Source organism: Condylura cristata, unplaced genomic scaffold (genome assembly GCF_000260355.1).
Source record: "Condylura cristata isolate star-nosed mole 26May11 unplaced genomic scaffold, ConCri1.0 scaffold00022, whole genome shotgun sequence".
NCBI classification, from domain to species: Eukaryota; Metazoa; Chordata; class Mammalia; order Eulipotyphla; family Talpidae; genus Condylura; species Condylura cristata.
Window position 1 is genome coordinate 915,243 of NW_004567123.1, and position 23,830 is coordinate 939,072.

Genomic DNA, 23,830 nt, shown 5'->3' on the forward strand with positions numbered 1-23,830 from the left:
GGGTACCCACATCTGCCCATCTCCCTGGTCGTTCCTCCTGATTCTACCTGTTGTCTTTTGGACCTGCTGGATTTGGGCAAATCTTTAAGGCTTTTCTGACAATGAGACTCAGTCAATCTGCACTTTGTACTTCAAAAATAATTCCTCCAGGCCAGCAGCCCAGGAGCCCTGCTGTGCAGCTCTTGGCACTCCTTCCGCCCACAGGGAACTCTGGCTTCCTGCAGTGCAGCTCAGCAAGGTGACAAGTTCATTACTCCATTTACATGCTTGCCTGCAGGCTCACGTGTCTGTGGGTTTAGGGTGCAGTGTTGCTTTGCTAAGCTGAGCAGAATATTCAGTGAGAACCTCAGGGGAGTGAGGTTCCCTCCTTGCAAAGCTCAGCTCATTTTGAGGACCACAGAGGGGCTTTCAACAGATCATGGGTGGGGAAATCCCAGAGAGAGCCTCCTATCATTTTGAGCTCCTGTGACAATCCCAACATGTCAACAGCAGCGTGCAGACATGAACATGATCGCTAGATGGGAGATGGACAGCTGTGCATTCCCAGAGGGCAGTCTGAGTTCAGGGTCTGCATCTATGCTTAACACTTGGTTTAGTAGCAAATTGGGTCAACAGGTGTCAACCCCATGGCAACAAAAGCAGAAGACTTTAACAGGGAGTAGGGGAGAAACAAAATTGTCCTCATGAAGGCTGGTGGTTAAACCAGTCCACACGGACCTCTGAGAGGCCCTATAAAGCCTCAGGGATGAGGCCCTGAAACTCAGGTCAGGAAACCTGAGGCGGCTGACTGGCCCATCGGCTCAGCTAGAGTGACTGCTGGGCATTTGTCTCTGGGGAGTGGTAGAAGTTGTTGGTGTCTGACCTTTGAGAGGTCAGGTGACAGGCCAGGTGTGAAGAAACCCGGCTCCTGCTTTTGCACAGGCTGGCCCTGTTGTCAGGGGCTTGATCCCAGTTAGCTGTGTGGCCCGATGGTGGCAACTTGGGCAGATGCCAATGGTACAGTGACCGAGGTGGCCTCTTAAACCATGTTCACCTTGGGACTCATTGCCATTCCCTAGTGACAGTTGGAGTACCTGTTCCAATGGGGATACCTGGTAAAGCAGGGGTACCTGGTGATGTGGGGGAATCCAGGAAAGTGGGGACACCCAGTGAGCAAGGACCCACTGAAGCCAGGCCTCTTAGTGAAGCAGTGATGGGGGGCTTTTAGGGGAAATGGAGGCAGTAGGCTGTGGGCATCTCCAAAGATGCAGGAGGGAGGCCACTGTGTAGGGGACTGATACATGGACTAGCTGCCTTTGCCAAGATGTCATTTTCCATGGACATTGCCTCAGCTTTTCATCCTTCTCCCCATGTGGCTCCCTCCACCTGCTGACAGAGGTGTTGTGAAATATAAACCAAAGTACCTCTCAGGTCCCTGAGTCTTGACCTACCATCAATGTGTGCTGGGTCCTGGCACATTTTTTTATTGTTTTGTACAATAAACCAACGGGAAACCAACAGGATTAGGAGCTGAAGGTGTAGTTACAACTTGGCTTTGCTGTTTCCTGGGAACTTAACTTTGGGAAAATCTATTACTCCTGGTTTTCTGTCAGTAAAATAGCTGCTGTAACTTAAAATGAGCTGGTGCAGAATGAAAGCCTTGCCCATAATGAGGGCTGAGGGAGCAAGTATTGCCAGGAGTGCTTTGTGGCCTGGCAGGTGCTGGGCTAGTCCCTCTGTTCTTCTTTCTACAGGTGCCACTGCTGGGCTGCTGGGCAAATTACCTTCTCTGACCCTCAGAGAAGGGTGTCACCTCTGATACCTTCCTGCTGGAGTTATTGGGATTATATAAGGTAACATGAGCCCAGTGCAGGTCCCCCGGGATGGTGGTTTGCTTGTGGTGGCTGTAATGATAACTAGGACAAGGTAGGTCCAGGGAGGCATCTGGCATCTTGCCACAAGAGAAGACTGCTGTGTGCTCAGCGGTCACTCACAGATCCAGCGAGGACAACATCAACCACCCCCTCCACCTGGGCCAGACTGGTGGTGGATTAGACTTCAATGTGCCAGCCTAGTAAGTGAGCTTTGGGGGAAACACACACCTGGTCACCTGATAGGTCTGGCCCTGAGCCTCAAGCACACACATGACTGTCAGCACCAAATGGAATTGTGTGTGGTCTTGGCACTGGTCCCTGTGGAAAATGTAGCAGAGCTTCACAAACCAGAGAGGTCAGATACTTTAAATGGAGGTTTTCCCACCAGAACAGGTGTGAATGTGGTCCAGTAGAAGGCATACTACCGGGCACAGAGGGCTGGCTGGCATGCAGTGACCCTGGTGGTTGGGGTAAAGACTGGGGAGAATAAACAAGACTGACTCCACTTCCTGACTACTTCCAAAGATTTGGAGTTTGGGGCATCTCTTGAGCTAAAATGGACAAAGAAGCCGATTGAACACAGTGGTTCATGATGAAGAGATGCTAAAAGATTAGGCTGAAAAGTTAAGGGACACCACAAACAAACTTGGGGTGGGCTAATCAGGACACTGAGGGTGACAGTGACCACCTGTCTCCTGGCTACCTAGTCATGCCAGGTGTTGGGATGCTGGGCTCTGCTCACAGTCGTCAGCTGACTTAAGAAGTGGTCCCACGTATCCTCCTCTTCCAGAAAGGAAACACCTGCCTGGAGTCACACAGCTTGAAAGTGTACACTGGATTCAAAATCAGGTCTATTTGATCCCAATTCATGCTCTTCACCTCCAAATCACTCTGACTCTTACGGGGACATTGGCCTTCTCCCATATATCCTTATTAGAGTATATTATCAGAGCACTCATGAGAGAAATGCTACTTGTGCTAGTATAAATTATATTTTAGTGATGTAATGTGAATAGTTTTCAGAATAGAAGTGTGTACAGTGGGTGTGTTTGTGGGGAAGGCAGTGGTTCTAGATTCCTGCTACCCTGGAGTCTTGGCTGCAACACTGAGGACCCACAGCAGGGTATCTGGACCCAATATGTAGACAGCAGGGGCTTTTAAAGTGTCCTGGGTAGTAACACTGTTCTAGAGAAATGGCTTTTGTCTCCCCTGGGGTATGAGTGTAATATTATTTACTGATAGCATCTAAGGTGGGAATTTAAGCAGTCCATGTGTGGTGATTCCTATCTCAGGAGACACCACCCAGATTTCAGTAGTTGAGTCCTGGGTGGTTTTGTAGTTATTTGAGCAAAAAGTCAAGTGTAAATCAAATTCAAGAATTAACATTAATCAAAGCAAAGTCTTAAGCAAAATAAATAAATAAAACCAAAAAGATAATTTTTGTTAAATAATGAACACTCTTCAAACAGCAATGAAATGGTAATAAAATGTCTGTGATTACTTATTTCTCAGCATTCATCTGATAACTTAAATAGCATGAAGCAACAGCTGCACTTAAAAAAAATGACAAGAAAATAGCTATTCATTTAGTTGACAGAGAAAGTTCATCTCTTTTTAAAGATCACTAGTGTCATTCTTTATCGCCAAGGTGAGTGTCAACATAGGCGCCTGGGAAGCATCCCCTTGTGTCTGTGCCAAGGTGGCCCCATCATGAGAATGCTGGGGCAAGCCAGGGGTCCTTATGGGAGGAGCCTTTGGGAGGGGCTGTGATCTGCCCCCCCCCTTACTCTAGATCACAAGTTCCCAAGATTGCATATTTTGCACAGTGGCTGCTGATCGCGGCACATTCTGAAGGAGACCCGGCATTCCTAGGCAGGGGATAGCATGTAGGGAATGAAACACAAACTGGGCATGTATCCCACACAACTCTGGGTTTGCGTTCACAGGGCTGGGGAAGCCCACCAGCAGTTGTGTCTGTCTCCCTGCTCAGCCCCATTTTCTTCCTGCAGAGAGGGTGGTGGTAGACGGGGAGGTATCAGAGCAGTCAAGCATGTCCACAGACAGGATAGTGACACGTCCTCTGCTCTCAGCCTTTTGCACCATATTCCATAAGAAAACACATTTGTTACTGTTTGTATATTGCTAATGCGATGACCTTCCAGGCACTCAGGAGCTGCCGAGATAAGAACTGTCTATGATCCAGTAGAACCCATTCAGATCTTTGGAAATTCCATTTGGAAGGGTTTGTAGTGCCCACGGTATCTCGTGCTCTACACAATGCTGTGAAAATAAAATTCAAGGGGAAAAACTAAAGAAATTCAAGGGAAGAAAATTCCAGGGCTTTATGGAGTAGTTCAGCAATAACTTCTACTGTACAGCATCAAACAGGTGTGTCTCCCTCTGTGTCCACCCTTTGCCAGCCCTGCCTTCTCTGTGTCTGCAAACATGGCCCCAGTTCTTCAGCTATGCTCCTGGATGAAGCTCATAGGTGGTTGTTCTTGGAGAGGTAGGCAATGAGGGCCACGGCCACACCCACATAGATGCCAGTTCCAATGGTGATGGAGAGCACAGCCAGGAAGAGGGCCCGCCTGGAGCTGGTGCTGGCCTGGTGGAAGTCTCCCTTGGCCACGGCTTTGTTTGTCTGTGGAGTTGGAAGGAGGGAGAAGAAAAAAAAAGTCAAGGTGAGTGAGTCAGCACAAGTGACATGACTGTGGGGCTCAGGGCCCAGCCCTGGTTCCCTTTGACCTTGAATGTTACTGATTCCAGAGTGAACCCTCCCCCCAAGAGCAAATGCACCTGCTCACAGCTATGAGGGCAGCAGCTTTCCCACTGCCAAAGAAGGAATGGGGTCACATATCACTGATCTCCCACACTGCGAGGCAGTCAAAGTTTTAAAAAGGAATGGAATGGCCCAGTTAATACCCATGACCACACCATCCACAGCTGAGCACCACCATCATGGCCCTGTGGCTTGGATGCTATGTGAGGTGTGAGGTCGATATTATACCTTCACTGCCACCCAGTCTAGCCATGAATGACGTTTCCATCATTTGAATGACAATTTTCTATGTTCACACTTACCTCATATAACTACAATATAGTAGCTTAAATACACCTACTATGATGTGGGGAAGGAAGTTACAGTTCTCATTTCCCAGAGAGGAAACTGTGATGTGAAAGAGTCAAATCATTGCAGGCTGTTAGAGACTGCTTTTCAGCTGGTGGCCATGGACGTCTGCTAAGTCTGCTTTCCTGTCTCTCCCCTGCCATCTTTCAAGCTGGTAAATTAACCCATCAGTAAATGAATTTGATAGAGGGCTGTTTCCTATATTTCTGGTCACTCAATTGCTCCCCGAGGTGCTGGTTTATTAAGATTCATTTCCCTTGGAGTCATGAGGTGGTTAGGAACAGGAGGGTTTGAATGCTGCATGAGGCTTGATGTTTTGTGGCTGGCATGGATGCCCAGTCCCAGCCCCTTGATTTCATGTGCTCCTCCCTCTACCTGTGAGAATGGAAGCCAGACACTGTGTCTCCCCAGCCCCTGCAGTGGGGTGGCCTGTGGCTCAGGGACAGCTCAGTGGACTGTCAGTGGAATTCCGAGAAGTATTTTGTCCTGAGCAGATACGGCACTCATAGGGATGGCACAGTCCTCCTCCTCCTTCTTGCTGTGGAGGGTAGCCATGCGCAGGAGCTATGGTGGGCAGAATACCCTAACATCTTGGGTGTGAGAGAGAGGGAAGCAGAACAAGGAAGTGGTGCTGACACGAGGAATCTCTGAATCAATGGCCGAGGTGTGGAGAAAGGGGAATAGACATGTTGTCAGGCCAGCGCTGCGGTGTGGGGTGGGAGGCTTGTCGTTGTCACACCACATCCTTGACACTAGGAGTGGGGAACTGTTGGCTCTTTGGCTGATGTGGGTGGAGGGTTCTCGGCACGTGGTCTGGGTGTCTCTTGATGCAGAGGCGAGCTAACCAGACCTGTCTCTACATCTTCTCCTGCTGCAGAGCACAGGGCAGACTGAGTTAGGGTAGGGACTATGTGGAAAGACAGTGAAGCTCTACTCTCATGGAGGGTGGTTCCTGGATTGAACACCTATGGTTGGCTGTGACAAAGGCAAGACCTACTTTTCTAGTAGAATGCCCTAACTTTTCCTCTAGCCTGTCTTCAATCCTGACCCCATTTCTATGTGTGTTCAGTGACACATCTACCTTCTGTAGGTAGGAATGGGAGTTAATACATTATTTACTCAGAATAAAACACAGCAATGCCTTAACAGTGGACACAAAGATAACTCATGGAATGAATTTCCATCCTTATGAGCCTGACCTTGCCTGGGCACAGTCTGGAGCTCCGGGTTGTGTAGAGAAGAGACTTCCATTCCTTCGTGGCCTCCATCTCTACCCTAACTTTGGGATTTTGAAGGCCAGTTTTATGTCGTCATCTCTCAATTTTTGTCTTAACAGTGAACGTGGGAGTTATAATGAAAAGTAGTCTTCATTAAAAAGGACTCTCTTTTATGATGCAGAGCTAAGGTAAAGCAAAGTGGGAAGCCACCTAGGACCACAGTCATTTATCTATTAAGTCTTAATGATTGGAATTTCATTTTATCTAGCTGCACCGCCAAATAGTCCAATGCACTATAACATAGTTTGCTGTAAGAGTCCTCCTTGGTGTTCACTCCAGGAACCACCCTCCATGAGTGTAGAGCTTCACTGTCTTTCCACATAGTCCCTACCCTAACGCAGTCTGCCCTGTGCTCTGCAGCAGGAGAGGATGCAGAGACAGAGAGGCACTTGGCACTCCATGACCCTGAACTCAGACCCATAGTAGGGGACTTCTGTGTCCAAAGGACTGATCTGTCTCAGAGTTTGTGCATGCTAGTAATGAAATTCAGTAGTTGCCTCCCCAGCTCAAGATGCATGCCCTGAGGCCACACTTTACTTGTACTGGGGTCCCTGGGGGCCCAGGCTTGTGCCCTGAGGTAGGAATTCACTGAATATTGGGTGAATGCTGGGTTTGTGGATTGAGATCTGTGCCCTTCAATGTTCCTCGGTGGTAGCTGAGGTGCCTACTCCTGGCTTCTCTGGTGATCTGTGGGAGGAAGGCAGTGGAGTGGGCTGTCTCCTCTAAGTGTTGGCCCAATTCCACAGATCACCCGTCCGGGGGTTCCATACATATAGAGCACATGTTCACCCAAGAGCCCAAGTGTCTGCTAGGCGCTACCTCACTCGTCTATATTTGTCCTAAGGTGACAGTCCTGAGGAGAGACCAGGAAGGGCACCATCAGCAAAAGGATATAGCCGTGCTGACAAACAGGCTGCTTCCCACAGTGCTGCTCAGCATCTGCCTTTCACAGAGGTTATGCAAGGCAGCAATGCCATTGGCATTCTACACACAGGACCCCATGGTCTGACAAAGGAAGCCCCAACACACACCCTTTCCTTCTGCATCAGGAAACAAATCCTGGTGTCCACAAAACCACTCTCTCCTCTCTCTGGCTCTCTACCAGGCCTACTTGAAGAGATGTTTCTACCCGAGGACTTCTGGCCTACCGCTCCAGGTTCTTTGCTGAGTTTTCTGGTTGTGCTCACGGGCGGGAGTGTGTTCGTGACCTGGGTCCGTCAGTTTGGATTGGGCTCCTGGAAGGTGGTCCTTGGCAGCCCGGTTGGGGTGCTTTTCACAAGTGAGAGGCTCCAGGGCATCTGTGGGTGGACATCAGCAGCCTGTTCTCTCCCAAGGTCTGTGTTCACCTTCGAGGGCCGAGAAACACGTTGTCCCCACTTTGTGGCTAAAACAAGAACAAATGTGTCCTTGTCTCCCAGTTTTTGAGGGTCAGTTTCAGATGAGCTTCTCTGAATGGATCTGTGTCACCTCCTCATCCTCACCCATCCTAGGCTGAGAAAGGGCAGGGGCCACATCCTCCAGTGTGCCATCACCACAGGGCTCAGGGGCAGTTTCATCTGCTCACAGTGACCCCTGGCTAGAAGCTTCAGCCCCTTTCTCAGGGCACTGCTTGCTTTAGTCTTCCCAGCATGTTCTTGTAGTCAAAAACTGGCCTCGTGGCATCTGGGGACCTGCTCTTGGGAGCCCTTCAGGACACACTGCAGAGTTTAATCTGATCCCCTTTGTGATTTGAACTCCCAATGACACACACACAGGTTGTCAATATTCGTGGCTCCTTCTGCCAGAGTGGACACTGAATTGAGGCCACCCCTCAGGGGAGCAACAAATGTGGGCACCTATGATAGGATTCTGTTTGCACCTACCACTGGGGCATAGTCTCTGAAGGCAGGTGTCCCAGGCTTCCTGTTGGTGCAGCCCAGTCACCCCCGAAGTACAGCTTCCAGCAACCCACACTGGGCAGGAGGGACGGTAACAGCCAGGCCTCTGGCCCAGTGTTCTATTGACATTTGCACCCCAGCCCTAAACTTTTGGAGAAGGCCCTCTCCTTCTGGGAAGTCACCTCTTCTTGCATTGGGGTTTCCTTCTATGTCTTTTTGCTAACAGGTCCCAAGTAAGGTCCTTTCAGGGGTGTTTTCTTCAGAAAAGAGAGCATGTATCTGGCTCTTCCCTGAGTGGCACCTTCTGTACCATCTTTGCCCACAGGGCTCAGGGGCATCTGGAGAAGGCTGCCTGAAGGAAAAGCCCCAGGAGGGAGGGGAGCTTGTCCCAGAGTACAGGGATTAGCAGTAGGACCCAAGCAATGCTGGACCCCAAGTGGCGCAGGGAAACGCCCTAAGCCTGTAGGTCAGAGGCATTGTTTCCTGCCCTCAGGACATTTCATGAGGAAACATTAAATGCACAGGCTGGCTCTTTATTCCTCACTTACATGGTGTAAAGATATTGAGGAAACTTGATTTTCAAATTGAGAAGCAAAATTGAAACTTTATTGTTAAAACAATGAATTCCCTCTCTCTTGAGTGAAGTGCATTTAAACGGAGCAAATAAAAAACATATAAACAGAGGAGATACAGTCAGGCAAAGATTTGCTGGAAGCTGGAGGTAATCTGCAGTGGTCACTCTCCTGAGACTTGGGGCACCAGTGAAGGCCCACCCTGAAGGGACACTCGCAATGTCAGGTGGCAGACGCCCTTCAGCTCCCTCACAGCGCTTCTCTCTTCACTCGGCAACGATCTCATTACTTTCCTGGGGAAGGATCTTGAAGTGACCATGTGGCTTGTGCTGTGAGTCCTGGGTCCACAGGGTGGAAGCAGGCATTTGTCTCTCACTTTAGGCCTAATGAAAGTCACCAGGTGTTAAGTGTCCTTATGTTTGTCCCTGCACAGAGGGTGGATGACCAGTTTCTGCTTGGAGAATCTCAAAGGCAGGTAGTCTGCCGGTTAGTAGCTTCAGGGTTGAAGCCAAGAGGAGGGTTTTGTGTGGAGGCAGGCCAGAGAAGGTAGCTATGGATGTTGCCAAGGACCAGCTACAGGTTGCACAGGGAGGGTCTTAAATCCTCTCCAAAGGACCCCGACTGAGGGGAAAGCAGACCTCCACAGCAGATGCTGATGCGAAACACATGGATTTTTTCAAGAAAACTGGAGCTGATGATGTGGAATGTGTGTGCTGTTCTGCAACTCACTGAAATGCCCTGCTTCCAAGGCCCAGAGGGTGTGAGATCTGTGTGAAAATCTGAGCTGGTCAGACTTTTCTGTGTCTGTCCCCAAAATTTACCCAAGGTGGCAGACACCATGTTTGGCAAGCTCGGAGGAGCAAAGGGAGAACAGACACAGATCCTCCCTAGGCATGCAGGCATGCCCCGCTAGGTAAGCCCTAAAAGAACAATGCTATACACCACCCCCAGAATGGCTTGAGTGGAAGAGAGACAGTATACCAAATTTAGGCAAGAATGTGCAAAACCCAAAATTCTTATGTATTTGTGATCTGAGGGTAAATAAATATCAACATTTAGGGAAACTGTCAGTATTTCTTCCAGCTGAATGTAGAGATTCATTACCCCATAACAATTCCATTCCCAGTAAATTATTAGCAGAAAGTGTTTGTCAGTTCACCAGAGACATCTACAAGAATGTGTACAGAGATATGAATCACAAAAGCCCCAAACAGGAAATCAGGAAAATGTACAATAAAAGAGGATAAATAGTAATGGTACCAATAGTAGTAATGAGATAAATCTCAGAAATATAATGTTGAACAAAAGCAGCTTGACACATAATTCTATTACATGAAGCACAGTAAAGGCCAAAGTGATTCCTCTGTGGGCACAGAAGTCGGGCTAGAGTGATATCTTGGGGGGAAGGGCAGTAACTGAAAAGAAAACAGAGTTTACAAATTTACTCACACCCTAATATAGTTTTAGAATGATTCAACTAAGAACTAAATGAACAGATAAGAGCTAGTTCTAAAGAAAAAGGCACTCATTCTATGAAACTAGTGAAATCTTGATATCAAACTGGGGAAGCAATGTGGGCAGTAAGGAAAGGAGGCGTTAGATCCACCGGTAGACAAGGCCCATGGGAGGCTTGTCAGGGAGGTCCACTCCGCCCTGTCCTCTGAGTTCCCAGTAGCTTCTTGGCCCTGCAACACCATGTTGTCCTTCACTCATATGCTCTGTCTCCATGACCCCCTGAACCGCACCTGTGGAGGGAAGGCCCCCAAGGCCTCAGAGGTCTCCACCCCAGCCTGGGCACACTCAGGCAGGGTGCCCTGCAACTGCCTGTCCCTGCAGAGGGACACACCAGCACTCAGGGGAGCGCAGATGTTGCTAGTGGGATGCAAGGAGGAATAAATGATGGGGGACTGTGCAGGGGTTCTCAGCCTTTCTCCCACTGCTTTGAGGGGGAATGCTTTTGTCAGAAATATTCCTCTTCGAGGCATCCCCTTGGCTGATAATCACTCTTTTACAGAGTCTATAAGCTGATAAGAAAGATAAAAGCAAGGCACATCCACAAAGAAAATATTTACAACCTCAGCTCCTGGCTATTGAAGATGAAGCCTATTTGCTCTGCTGAGCACCCTGAAGGACTTAGTGATCCATTTTGGGGAACCCAGACAGGAGGGAGAGAGCGGAGCCAGCAGCTGGGAGGGGCCATCAGGAGTGGCTTGCAGGAGGTTTGCAGATGATGGAGGTGCTTTGTATTTGCACAATCGAACATGTGGCTACTGAGCATTTGGAATGTGATAGTATGTCTTTGGAATTGAATTTTTTTTAAGATTTATTTATTTGTGCGTACAGAGCTGGTGTACAGGCCAGAGGCCAACTGACGAAGTACACTGCTGAAGGGAGCAGTAGGCAGGTCAGGAGAGGTCTGCTGAGCCATGTGGGTCACCTCCGGGGCAGGGATTGAACTCATGATGAAGTGGCTTTAGCTTCTCAGTGCTGTGCTTTAACCCCCTGCGCCACAAGGAGGGCCTGGAATTGAATTTTAATGTGATTTAATTTTAATTAATTTAAAAATAGGTGTCAAATGTGGCTGGAGGCTACCACATTGACAATACAGATCTAGGAGAAAACATGACAGACAGTCTTACAGGGATGAGGCTCCAGAGAACCCTGGTGTGGGGTTAGCTCAAAGAAGGCAAAACCTAAGTCTGTTGGGCTGAGCGCTGAGGGGCGTTTGCTTGGCTCCTGAGGAGCTGGTGCCTCACATGTATGCTCTGTGTGGATTTGTATGTGCATTAATTTAATGCCTTCCTCCAAACTGAGGAGGGGACAAATAAATGAATGGAACAGCTGCGGCATAAAGGAAATTGGCATGAAACCATAAGGGAAAGTTCCTTGAAATCTGTGTGGGGAGGCCTCAGGACTTCCTAGGCCAAGGCTTGACTACCTGTACCTTGGGTTTCCACAGGGTTCCTCACATTTGAAATCTCTCCCAAAGCTTCACTGAACCTAGTCCTCAGTGACACTGCAGCTAGGTCCTCCAGGCCAGCTCCAAGCCCTTGCCAGGTGACCAGTCCCCACTCCTATGGCCTCCTGGAGATGTTCTCAGGGACCTGCCTCTGTTCCCTCTCAGGTGGCCACGAACCCTGGACCCACTTTTCGCTTAGCTCTGGATTGAGTTTGCCACAGCTTTTTCCAAAGTCTGTATTTCCTTTGGCTGGAAAGTACTGGATTTTCTAGTCTGGTATTTGAGGTTCTGGAAAAAGTCATGATTTTCTTTAAGATGTATCCTGTCCACTTTGTTTTTCTTCCAGTCACTATTTTTGGGAATAAGAGCTGGTAAGGGCATATATTTCAATATGCCAAGTCATCTGCAGACAGTGGAAAGGGCATCAAGAAAATGCCAGCGCCGGACAGCAGGCTGGGAGATTTTTGAAGATACTTGGTGCCTCCGGAAGCATCTCTGGAAATTTATAGCACTCTGGGTACTTTATGGTCTATTTTTCCTCTAATACCAATATCTGTCTGGCTGGATTACATTTCTCTGCATTATTGCAAAAGGTTATTCCCATTATTTATTGCTGCCTAATGTTCATTAAGCACTGACAAGGTACTGAGAGCTGCACTCAAAAAAGAGGCAGATGTGACTTTGTATTCTGCGTGAGAAGAAAGAATGATTTAGACAAAACCCGGGCAGCAGGAGTCTCTCCCAGGCAGCAGGGTCTCACACTCGGCATGCAGTTTCTTTCTGTACCTGTATTTAATGCCAGTGTGTTTTTATGAGCCCTCCTTTTTTAAGTATCACACCTATTTTAAACCATTAAAAATAAATAAATCTTCTGTAGATAGTCAGAGCTGAATGGCAGAAAGGAGACTAGCTCTGAAACAATTGGACCAACGGTTCAAAACCCAACTCCAGCCTCAGTTCACATGGGTTCCTGCCCCGAGGATGGGCCTTCTCAGAGTTCCCCACCTCCTCGGTCAGGATCACCACCCTCTTAGGGACGGGGTTTCCTACAGAGATGTCTGAGTGGCTCTAGCTTCGAGGTCACCCTTGGTGGCGTTTTCCACATGTCACAGAGGTGACAACATGCAGGAAGCAGCAGCCGCTATTCTAGCCCCTGGGATATGTGAACTTCCAGAGGCTTCAGCCCCCTCCAAGTCCCACATGTTGGCCTCTCACTGCCTACAGAAGGAGGCTTGCCTTGGTTTCCCCACATTCTCACTTGTGTAAGAGGAGAGCTGGAAGGTTGGGACTCCTCAAATGATGGCAAGGGAAACAAAAGAGGAACTCAATCAAAATGGGAGCCCCTGGGCAGCATGAGGGGTGCTTCTCCCAGCCTGCCTCTTCAGGCCCTCTGACAGCCACCCCAGGCCAGAGACGCTGGGCAGCAGTCCTGGCTCCCAAGGAACCTTCTCTACTCTCCTACCCTTCCCCACACGCCCATTCTCTTCTGGGTGTCACAGGTCCTCAGAATACAGATGAAAATGACTATAAGATCACAAGAATTTTTACTATAAAGTCAGAATTAGAGATTAAAATCAAGGGAGTTGGAAATTACCCTCCCCACTTCTCAAATTCAAGAAAAGATGTGCATAGTATTCTTTAAAATGGCCATGTATCTGCCATGTATCCTGACTTCTCCATGTCCTTCCTTATTTTCAAGAATTGCTTATATGTGAACAAATATATACATATATACCATGCGTATGTGTCTCATACACACACACACATACACATATTGATAGTTGTTAGCTGTGAACTTTTGAATATTATACTTGGCACACTTAACATACATGTATACTAAATTTGAAGTACACAATTTATGAGTGTGTTGATGCACAGTTTAGTGGCTTTTCTATATTTGTATACTATAAATATATATTATGTATATTTATTATACATATGTGTCAAGTATACCAAGCGTAACATTCATAAATTCACAGCTAGCATCTGTCTATCTACACATGAGATACATACATGTGGCAGATGTACATATATTTGTTTACATGTAAGCAATAAATACTCATAAGTTGCGTAGTTCCTTTTAAATACCATACTGTAGGGAAGTACACAATTTATGAAGTTATGATGCACAGCCTGAATTTTCTCAGTATGCACACACCACATCAATAGCACTTGGACCAAGCACAGAACATGTCATACCTGGCAGCCTGTGCTCTGTCCCTCACTGTCTCTTCCCCCAACAGGAAACAATGTCTTGCTTAAAACAACCTGGGTTAGCTGTACTTGCACTTCCTATCACTGATCCATACTACAAACGCTGGCGTGCTTGGCTCCTTTCACTGCTTGTGAGGCTGATCCGTGGTGTATGCAGTTTTAGAGCGTTTAATTTTTAGTGTCCTATTGTGTGAATATACTGCAATTTATTCACTCATTTTCCTTTGCAATAACCCTTAGTAGATTCTGACTTTTGATTATTATGAATAAGAGTGCTATGACCATCCTGTTACTTTTTATTAGGAAACATATATTTACTCCTGTTGGGCATATAGCTAGGAGTAGAATTCCTGTAAAAGGGCTTTTTGCAAAATGGTTTTTATAATCACAGAAAGATGTGCATAGTATTCTTTAAAAGAATCTGCAATGAGGGCCCTCCGTGGATCCACATGGTGCGGGCAGACCCCTCCTGACCTGCCCGCTGCTCCCCTCAGCAGTGTACTTCGATCTGCCTGTTCTGCTCCCCACTCTGTCCCTGGTGAATCTTCTCACCCTCCGCATCTCTGGCCTGTATCCCAGTTCTGTATGAAAAAAATAAATAAATCTTAAAAAACAAAAGAATCTGCAATGAAATGGTTATAAAATTAAACTTCAGTGGCATTGGCATAGAACTTCTTTACCTCTGAATCCCTTTACCCAAAACACATTTAAATGTTTTGATGGACTTGTCTAGCGTTTATTAATTTTTGAAGTCTATATTGTTTTATTCTTGGTTTATCAGTTTAATAACCATTATTGATCACCTACATTGGTGAATGAAGAGTTAACTTTCTTACAAAAGTTCCCTGGTCCTGTTCCTACTGTGCTCTGTATGGGCCACAGCCAGCTCTTCCCTCCCCATGCCTGCAGCTGGTCGTCACAGCACTGAGTTCACTTATTATCTGTGAACACTCTCTTCATTGCCCAGCCAAATTGCACTGCTCTATTTTCTTGTATCCTTGATTAGTGTAGCTTCTCATCTCTTCACGGCCTTATTTTATTTCTTGACCACACTTATCACAGCCTACTGATACAATTTTTCATGGTTGGTCAAACATATCAGGTAATTTGTCGGTTCCTTTTACTTTTTTTTTTTTTCCCCCAGAGCATACTCTTGGAGTCTTTTGTCTTTCTGCTCCAATTTATAAAAAAAAAAAAATCAAGATTTATTTTATTTATTTCTTCATACAAGAATGGGGTTGTAGGTCAGAGGTGCATGGAGGTGAGAGGATTTACCAGAGATAAAAGTGGGGAGCAGAACAGATCTATTGACATGCACTGCTGAGGAGAGCAGCAGGTGAGACAGGAGTGGTCCACTGTGGTATGTGGGTCACCTCCCTGTCCAGGGATTGAATTCATGCTTTAGTGGCTGTGGATAGTGTCATAGTGCTGAGACTTAGCCCCTTGCAGCACCAGGGAGGCCCTCTGCTTCAATTTAAACTGATGCCACACCTTAGGCCTCATTTTTGGGAGTTTTTTTTTCTTCTTTGCTATAGTTTTTGTTTCTTGGATATCAGACCTTTTTTGCAGGAAGAATTATCCCGTTAGCACAGGAATGTGAACTCCCCTGGGAATTACCATGGGTGATATACCTTTGAGTTTGCATGTCTATAAATGATCATTTGTTTTCATCACTTCACTTGTTTGTTTGGTCAGATATAAAGTTCCACATGGAAATTCAAATTTTCTTGAATTTCTGATGACAGAACCCTATGCTGTCTTTACTGGGAATCCTGTCACAGGTCTTGAGTCATCCTGTACCCCCAAAACTGATGCACTCTGTTTCTTCTCACTATCGGCTTTGAGGGATCCTTTGGTGTTCTGAAATGTCACTTTGGAAGGCCTTGATATTCATTCTCTGAATCTGTTCTCCAATTGTATCCTTCTGCACTACCTTTTACCTTTTGTTGTACTTGGGAAGACTTCTTCAACTGTCCCCCAAGCCTTCTATGGAGTTTAACTTTGGGTATCATGTTATTTAAATTCTAAGAATTCTTTGTCTTCTCTCACTATTGCTTGTCACAACTTTCTATTTTTGTGCGAGAAATTGATTTAATTTCTTAACTATCAACTGGATAGAGGTGTTTTTTTTTTTTTTTTTTACTTCCTGCATTGGCTCTCTATCCAAGTTCCTCTTCCAATCTTCCCTGATATGTTTAGATCTCATTTTTTTCAGGTTTAAGCATTTCCCAAATGTCAGGCAATCATTGGCTGTTATCTGACATTTAAGAGTGACCTTGTATGCTCTCTGCATATATGGAGCTGATAGTCTAGGATCAGTTAGCAAGATAGATTATTTTAGATTTGCTGGTTCATTTGAAATTTTTTGTTTGTTTTGCTTCTATGCAATAGCATTTATAAGACTTTTATTTGTGGCAGTTACAGGTCAAATTGTATCCTACCCCCTTACCCTCCCCACCAAATTTTTTTTCTATGTTTAAGTTCTAATCCCCAGGACCTCACATTGTGATTGTGTGTGATGATTGGGTCTTCAAGTTTAACGGGGTTGTCAGACTTGGCCCTAATCCAACATGACAGGTGTCCTTATAAGAAGTGATTAGCACCTAGAGACACAGAGGGTGCCTGTGTGAACGCCAGAAAGAGGCCATCTGCAAGTCAAGCAATGAGGGCTCAGAAGAAATCAAAACTGCTGTCACCTTGATTTTGGACTTGCAGTCTCCCAATCTGTGAGAATATAAATTCTTACTGTTTATTCCCCCTGATCTGTGTCATTATGGTGCCCTAACTGTGGGGATGCTCAGTTTCTCAGGGAATCCTCTCAGCCTCTGCTGAGTGGGGTGAGGAGCTCTAAGAACTAGATGGCGGAAGAGACTGGGCCTCATTGTTCATTATGCTGTGATTTTTCAGACTACCCACTATGTGCTTTGGCGTTCAAGGCTTGAGAAGCCTGATTGAATTTCTTCAGAGATGTACACTTGGCCTCCCTGGAAGAGGAGGAAATGCTTATGGCTAAGCTGTGGAAGTGAGAGATAGGACTGGGATATTTTAGCTAGTGATTATAAAATCTTAACCAAAAACCCATTCTTAGGTTATACCTTATATGTATATGTCTTGTCCTGTACTTGGCCCTTTTCACCCTTGCATATGATTATAGAGTCAATTGCCTTAACTTCCACTGGTATTTTCATTGAAACATTGAGATTTGACTTTTGTCCTATTGTTAATTGCCACAATTCCGCTTGCTGATGTGAATTTCTGTCTTGGGCTATGTCCCCCTATCTCCTGCTAGTTCTGACCTCTCTCATTACCATGGTAACCTCCAAATCAAAATGGCATGGGGGAGGCTTCTGCTTGTATCTTACCCTGGGGACTGGCCTTATTCTGAGATACTTCATAGTTGGCTGTAACGTCATCTTCCACAGTGTGCTGACACCTTTGTCTTGTTTCTCTGTGTCTGTTCCCTTTTTCTGTCACAGTTGTATGGTAATATTTATGGTAATTTCAGTAAAGTTTTTGAAATAACCTTAGGAGGATCATCAGCGTGGTTGATCTGTGCCCCTCCTGTCACAGGACTGCATGCTTGCAACTGTAAAAAAGTTAAGATGGTCTTTGTTGGGCAAGTTTATACCAATTAACTCACAATATCTTTCTCCATGAGCTTTTTAGCCAAGAGAGACATCCATGATATGTGGTCTTTACTTATGATGGGTGTATAGCCTGTGGCATTGGTTACATGGTATCGGGCACACATGGGCATCATGGCTTGCAGTGAGCCTCTCTGCAGGGAAGCATGGCAGATATGTTGAGGAGCACTAGCTTTTTGAGTTAATGTATGAGAACAAATATAAATCATCAGCATAACAAGGAAACACTAAAAATAAAAATGAGAAGAAATAAAGAGCCATAGCAAGGAACAACAGCAGGCTCACTGGACTTGTGGCAGGAAGGGAGCTTCAAGAGGCACAAGATGTACTGAAATTTAAGGGAACATGCATTTGTTTTTCATATTATGCAATAATTTTAATGTCTACCACAAAATGGTTACAGCTGACAACAGCATCCTAGGGAGGACTCAGCCCCAGCTGGGAGGCTAGCATTTGAATTCTGAGACTCAGTGCTCATTGTGAACACAGGGCTATTTCCTCACCTGCAGAATTTGCAAACGATGCAGATCTGAATTTTCTGTAACTCAAATTTAAGAGATAGGCTAGAAATGAGGTTGCCCTAAGCCATTGGACTCTTTTGGCTTCTCGGTGCTGTTCAGGGAGATAACAAAGCCAGAGATGGTACCACATAGCTCTGGAGGCCACCCTGGTGCAGGAAAGAAGTTTTTTTTTTTTTCTTCTTTTGTGGACTGAGGATGAACAGTCAATGCTATTCGAAAGGATTCAGCACAACTTGAATAAAGTATTTATATCTAGTATAGTCAGCTAACTGGCATCTTTCTGTTTATGTGTGATGTGTCCTCTGGCAGGTAGACATAGTATTCTACTTGAACACATGCTACTTTCCAGCTGGTTCTCTTTCTGGAAGTCCCACCTAGGGACTAGTCAGGTTGATATGTTATAAGTGGGAACTAGAGTGGGAATGACACTCGTGTGCAGGTTTGGGAGTGGGATTTGCTCTTCTCAACCATATACAGTGCTCTTTCTGTTCCACACGCCACACCCTTCTGACTTAGGGCATAACTATGACCCTGAGGCTCGGCTGATGTTGAGAGTGACTCTTCCACACCTGTGAGATTCCCAAATATCTACCTGTTGTCACAGAACAGGCATTTGCCACAGGGAGGAACAACTACCTACTTTTGAATTATACTGAACTTGCATTTTCTATTCTAACCTTTTCCTAATTCAAGGAAGAAGATATTTTACCTTTCCTGTTCTTGGTGGTGTTTACCTGTGAAAAGGTAATATGTCCTACAATCCGGTAGGATGGCAAATTGGGCCAGTATGGGTGATGATTCCCATAAGGAAACTATAAAAGTCAGCGGTTTGAGGTAATTCCCTTTCTGGAGATAGGTTGGGGGTTATGAATGGGTTTCTAGTGCCTTTGTGGGCAAAGCAGATACAGTGTTTGGCCAGCAGAGGACCTATGCATCAATCCACTGCTTCAAAGGATGTGCCGTCTATGAAACAACGATGGAAACTTCTCTCTCAGGCTTGAGAAACTAGGGAATAAACTCTGAGTCAGACCTGGACCATGAGTGTACAACCAAAACCTCAAGGCCATGCTAATCATAGTATGGGTCCCTAGAATACATGCTTGTGTGTTGTGAGCCCTGCTGAGGAGTTAAAATATACATGGATTCAAGACTGAAGTCACAGACAATGAAAAGATGTGTTCCAAAGGCAATAAAACTACTTTTCACTAGGGCTTGTGGGTTTCTAGCAAGTATTAAAACTATTACTGCTAGCTCTAGATTAAACTATGAGAGAAAATTATTAATTGTATGAAGTTGGGAGGGATTGTGATGGGGTACACAAATACACAAGAGGCTACTTAGCAGATCTAAAACAGAATCACTACTTCCAGAGTCAAAGTAATATAAAAATAATACACTTTTAATCTTTACAACTATCTCAAGAGATTAAACTAATTAAAATAAATTCTGTGATTAAGAAGGAAATAGAAATCTATCGTGGAAGAATAAGAGACCATATTAAGAAATTAAATCCAAACACATCAACTCCACAGCTAAAATTTTTAGAATTTAAGAGTATGGGGTACTGGTGAAAAAAACAACACACACAGTTTGTGGATTGAACAGAGATCACCTAGAGAGTGAGTCTGTACATGAGATTTAGATACCAGAGAATCAAGTAGGTCAGCATAGGAAGATACAGAGATGTCAGTACAAAGACATAGACTCATGCAAACAGGAAGACTTCTACATACAACCAATAGGAATTCCAGAAGAAGATAATGAAGAGAATGGCATCCTGTCAATATTCAAAGTGGTGATAGTTAGGGATTATCAAAACAGAAGATGTATATGAGTCCTCAGATTGAAGGAGTTCGCTGAGTCCTGAGCAGAATAAATAAAACTGAATATGAATGAGATCTATCATGGTAGAATTGTGTCATGAAATGAAAGAATCAGCAATGGCCCTGTTCCTAGCCCTTCATCCTTCACTTTATTCTTTTTACTTAATAGCCATCTCGTCGGTGCCCAGAGCTGCAATCACCACCTATATACAGTGAACTCCTGGTCCTTAACAACAACTTAGATGCATACACATACAACACACAATATCCACCGGGCTATCACCAAGATAATCTGGAATGTGGTACCCAAGACTGACCTCATTACCCCTGATGGCCACAGGCCCCTCCATTTCACCATCACTGGAGTCAATCTTCTTCATCACTCCCTAGTAGGTCATCTCTCAGGTTGCTAAGTTTTACCCTGAATCTCTACTTCCCTTCTTTTCATGGCCAATATTCCTTTAATAAATGGAGGATTTGAGGGAATAAAGGTTCTTATTTTTCCACTTATATCCCAAACACTTGAGTGAATCCACCATAAATTCAAACACCACGCTGACTTGTGAATACAGCAATGACGTATGCAGCAGACACCAGCCTCCGCCAGCTGTTAACACCGCACTGTTTACTACTGAAGTCGAGTCTGGCTCTGCTGACTTGGCCTCTGTGTTGCTGCACTCAGCCTGCACACTCATTCTCAACATTCAACTCCCCTCCTGTCACAGCTTGCTTAGCAAAGAGCTGGATCTGAACTGCCTAAAATGATTTTGCATCTGCTGCCAGCAAGTGGCCTGTGCTTTCTTCTTCTGGGGCTCACTCTTGCCTGACTAGCCTCCTCCTGGAGACCTTCACTGCCTTCTGGTTGCCTTAAGTCTGCCAGCTGGGGTATGCTCTTTCCAATCCTACTTCCTCAGAGGTCAGAAATTTGTTTGCATTTTTGCTGCTATAAGAATTCCTGACCTTAAGGAACCCCATGTATGTGCTGGCATGTGGGAAGGAGGGACTTAGGTCTCCAGACCTATTTTCAAGTCAAGTGCAATGAAGGTGAGCTGGTCTGGGTAGGTAGCAGGTACACTCTGGAACAATGGCTATAATCACACGTAAAACGAATGTCTCTTGAAAGGAAATGTGTCCACTTTAAGACAGGTGATTTTGAATTTTTGTTCAGAGGCATGTCTATAAACCAATTGCCACAGACTGTAGCCATTTCCCCAAATCCATTCACAGAAGCCCTAACTTCTAGAAAGATGGTATTCGGAGGTGGGACCTGTGGAAGGTAACTGGGCTTGGATGAGGTCAGAACTAGAGCCCCAGGAGAGACTTACTGACCTTTGAGGGGATTAAGGTAGCAGGGAGTATGCTCTCAGCCATGTGGGTTCTAGGCAGAAGATGCAATCTGTAAGCCAGGAGAGCACTCAACGGAATGAGCATCAATATGATTTAAGTCCCCCAGTTATAACATCTTGTGTGGCAACCTGAGGAGAGACACAAACTTTCCAGGTTACTCTCAATCTCCCACAGCCCTCTTTGCACACACCTAATTACTAGTATAAACATCTCTCAAGCCTTTTATGCAAAACGAAAAAGGGAACTTCCTTTGGAAGCCAAGTTCCAGCTGGATGGCTGTCACCACTGGAGCTGTTTTCTGAGATGCATCCAGGTGTCTCCAGCTTCCTGGGTCCCTGCGAGCTGCTATGTGTGATCTGGATTTGCAATAGGCAGATTCCCCTTTATTCTGCTGCATCTGCTACTCCCTTTCAGCTCAGATGAATGGATTTCAAACTATTTCAAAGATATGTTGTTTGCTCTGCCTGTGTGAGCACAAACTCTTCCACTTCAGTGCCCCAGCAACTCTGATTGGGAGGGGCTGCAGCGTCATCAACACACCTATATCATCACCGGTATTAGATGAGAGCTGATTGTCAGAGGCAAACTAATGAGAAACTGCTAGTTTGGAAAGAATTCAAAAGCAAAGATGGGAGATTTCCTTTCACTCTATTCAAAAGAACAAGAAGGATTATCAAAAAGTTTCCAACCCTCCTGGAGTAGTAGTGTGATCACAGGCAGAGGCAGAGGCGGGAGCTGGAGTTACTCCTGTCTGGTTGTCACTGGTAATCAAGGGGCTGTCTGGGATTCCCAGCATTGTATTTGGACACACCTTTGGGACTTAAAAATGAAATACTGATCTGAAAGGAAACCAGCATTCTGGTTTATTGTAGCACTATTTGCAATAGGCAAGATATAGGAACAACCTAAATACCTCCAGATCAGTAAGATGTGGTATATATACACACAGTGGAATATTACTCAATGATGGAAAAAGATACATTCATGCCACTTAGAGAAACATGGCTTTCAGAGAGCTGGAAGGCATTATGCTAAGTGAAATAAGCCAGAAGGAAAAGGATAAGTACCGATGGATATGTGAAATATAGATAATCTAAACAAAGTGTCCAAAAAAACTCAAAAAGACAAAACTTGTAAGCAGACCACAGATCTGAGGCATCCAGCAGGGGAGGGGGAAGGTGAGGGATCAAAACAGGGGAGGGAAGAGCACAAGGGACTGTGTTGGTGGGAGAACTACAGGGGCTACCCCGGAGGGGAGAAATAAATATTGCACAAAAATGAACAATGATGTAAACACACACACACATGTATATATGTATATGTATACACACAAATATATACACATGCATATACATACATGTATAGGTATATGCATACACATACATACAAACAAACTGAGATACTAGGTTTGAAAGGCCGGCAGGGCTCTACTCTAGGATCCCCAGATAAGCCAAGCGCTCTCAAGAACAGGGAGAAGGTCCTGAACTTCTGTATGCCACTGAGGGAGAAAGCTTGGTCCTCAAAGGCAGCCAGCTCTGGGGCTCCCCTTCGAGCCCCTGGATTAGGAAGCGGGGACAGGGTCTTAACGCTTTGGTTCCTAGGACTGTAGAAATGGCACCACAGGAGGATTTGCAGAACATTTTCAGCCCCATAAACATGAGACAAGTGGATGTGCCAGCCATGTGTGGCAGCGGTATGAAAAGCCCTTTGCTCTGCCCCTTTCTCAGATGGTGTAGCCCTGCGGCGTGTGAAGGGGAGGGGCACAGGACCACATGCCAGCTCAGAGAGCCTGCCTGCTCAGGGCTCAGAGCTCCGAGCTTGGCTCTCTCCCTCTTGCTTGCATCCCTCCTACTCCATCTCCTCCTCTCCCGCCTCTCTCTGAGCCCTGTGCTTGTTTTCCTTGCTGAGATATTTCGTGGGTAAAAACAGTCACAGGAACTGACAGTGCCCATTTGGCCATCAGCATCCGAGAGGCAACTTGGGGATGCCTGGTGGCAGCTAGGAAGTAGGCTATTTGGTCTGCTCGTCTTGTGTTTGGTGTAAACGAGCTGACATTCCTATTCTGATGAGCTGCAGCCAACAGGCTGCAGATGCTTCCAATTAAAATAATAAGGACAACTGTGAGGAGCAAGGCTGTTCACAGACAGTTTGGCTTCCTCCTAATGGGCTCGGCCGCCAACCAGTGGAGGGCAGAGCTGACACAGCTTCATCCTCTGGCTACAGTTTGCTCCCAGGCGGCTTGGTTGATACATTTAATCTCTTTAGCATTTCCTTCTCAAAGCATTTCTGAGAGGGAGCAGGGCCAAACCCATTGCTATTATAGCACTGTGACTTTCAATAAGTTTCATTCCCTCTCTGTGTTACTCTGGCCTTATCTGTACCTGAGGATAATGAACAACATTGTGTTGTGAGGGCTTTGTGAAAAAGCTAATACATGAACAGCGTTAGACCAGTGTCGAGGCCTTAACAGCGGGTGTTCTAGGGAGCAACTACTCTGTAGCTAAGACCCAAGTGTCTTAAGAAAACAATCACTGGAGACTCACTGCTTCTGGGGTTCCCTCAGACAGGTCAGCTGAAGGAGTCTCTTCGTAGTGGTTCTCAGCTGGAAGTCCACTC

At 45.8% G+C, this 23,830-nt stretch overlaps 1 protein-coding gene across 2 annotated transcripts in view; it reads right to left on the minus strand.

The window, feature by feature from the left end:
• Positions 1 to 3,325: 3,325 nt before the first annotated feature.
• The window catches only part of SYNDIG1 (synapse differentiation inducing 1), a 191,876-nt gene continuing 171,371 nt past the window's right edge, over positions 3,326 to 23,830 (minus strand). For both annotated transcript variants that reach the window (XM_004687127.2, XM_012728439.1), the window contains exon 4: positions 3,326 to 4,494. In XM_004687127.2, the coding sequence (XP_004687184.1) occupies positions 4,336 to 4,494 (159 nt within the window). In that variant the 3' untranslated portion in view covers positions 3,326 to 4,335. The remainder of the gene's footprint in view (positions 4,495 to 23,830) is intronic.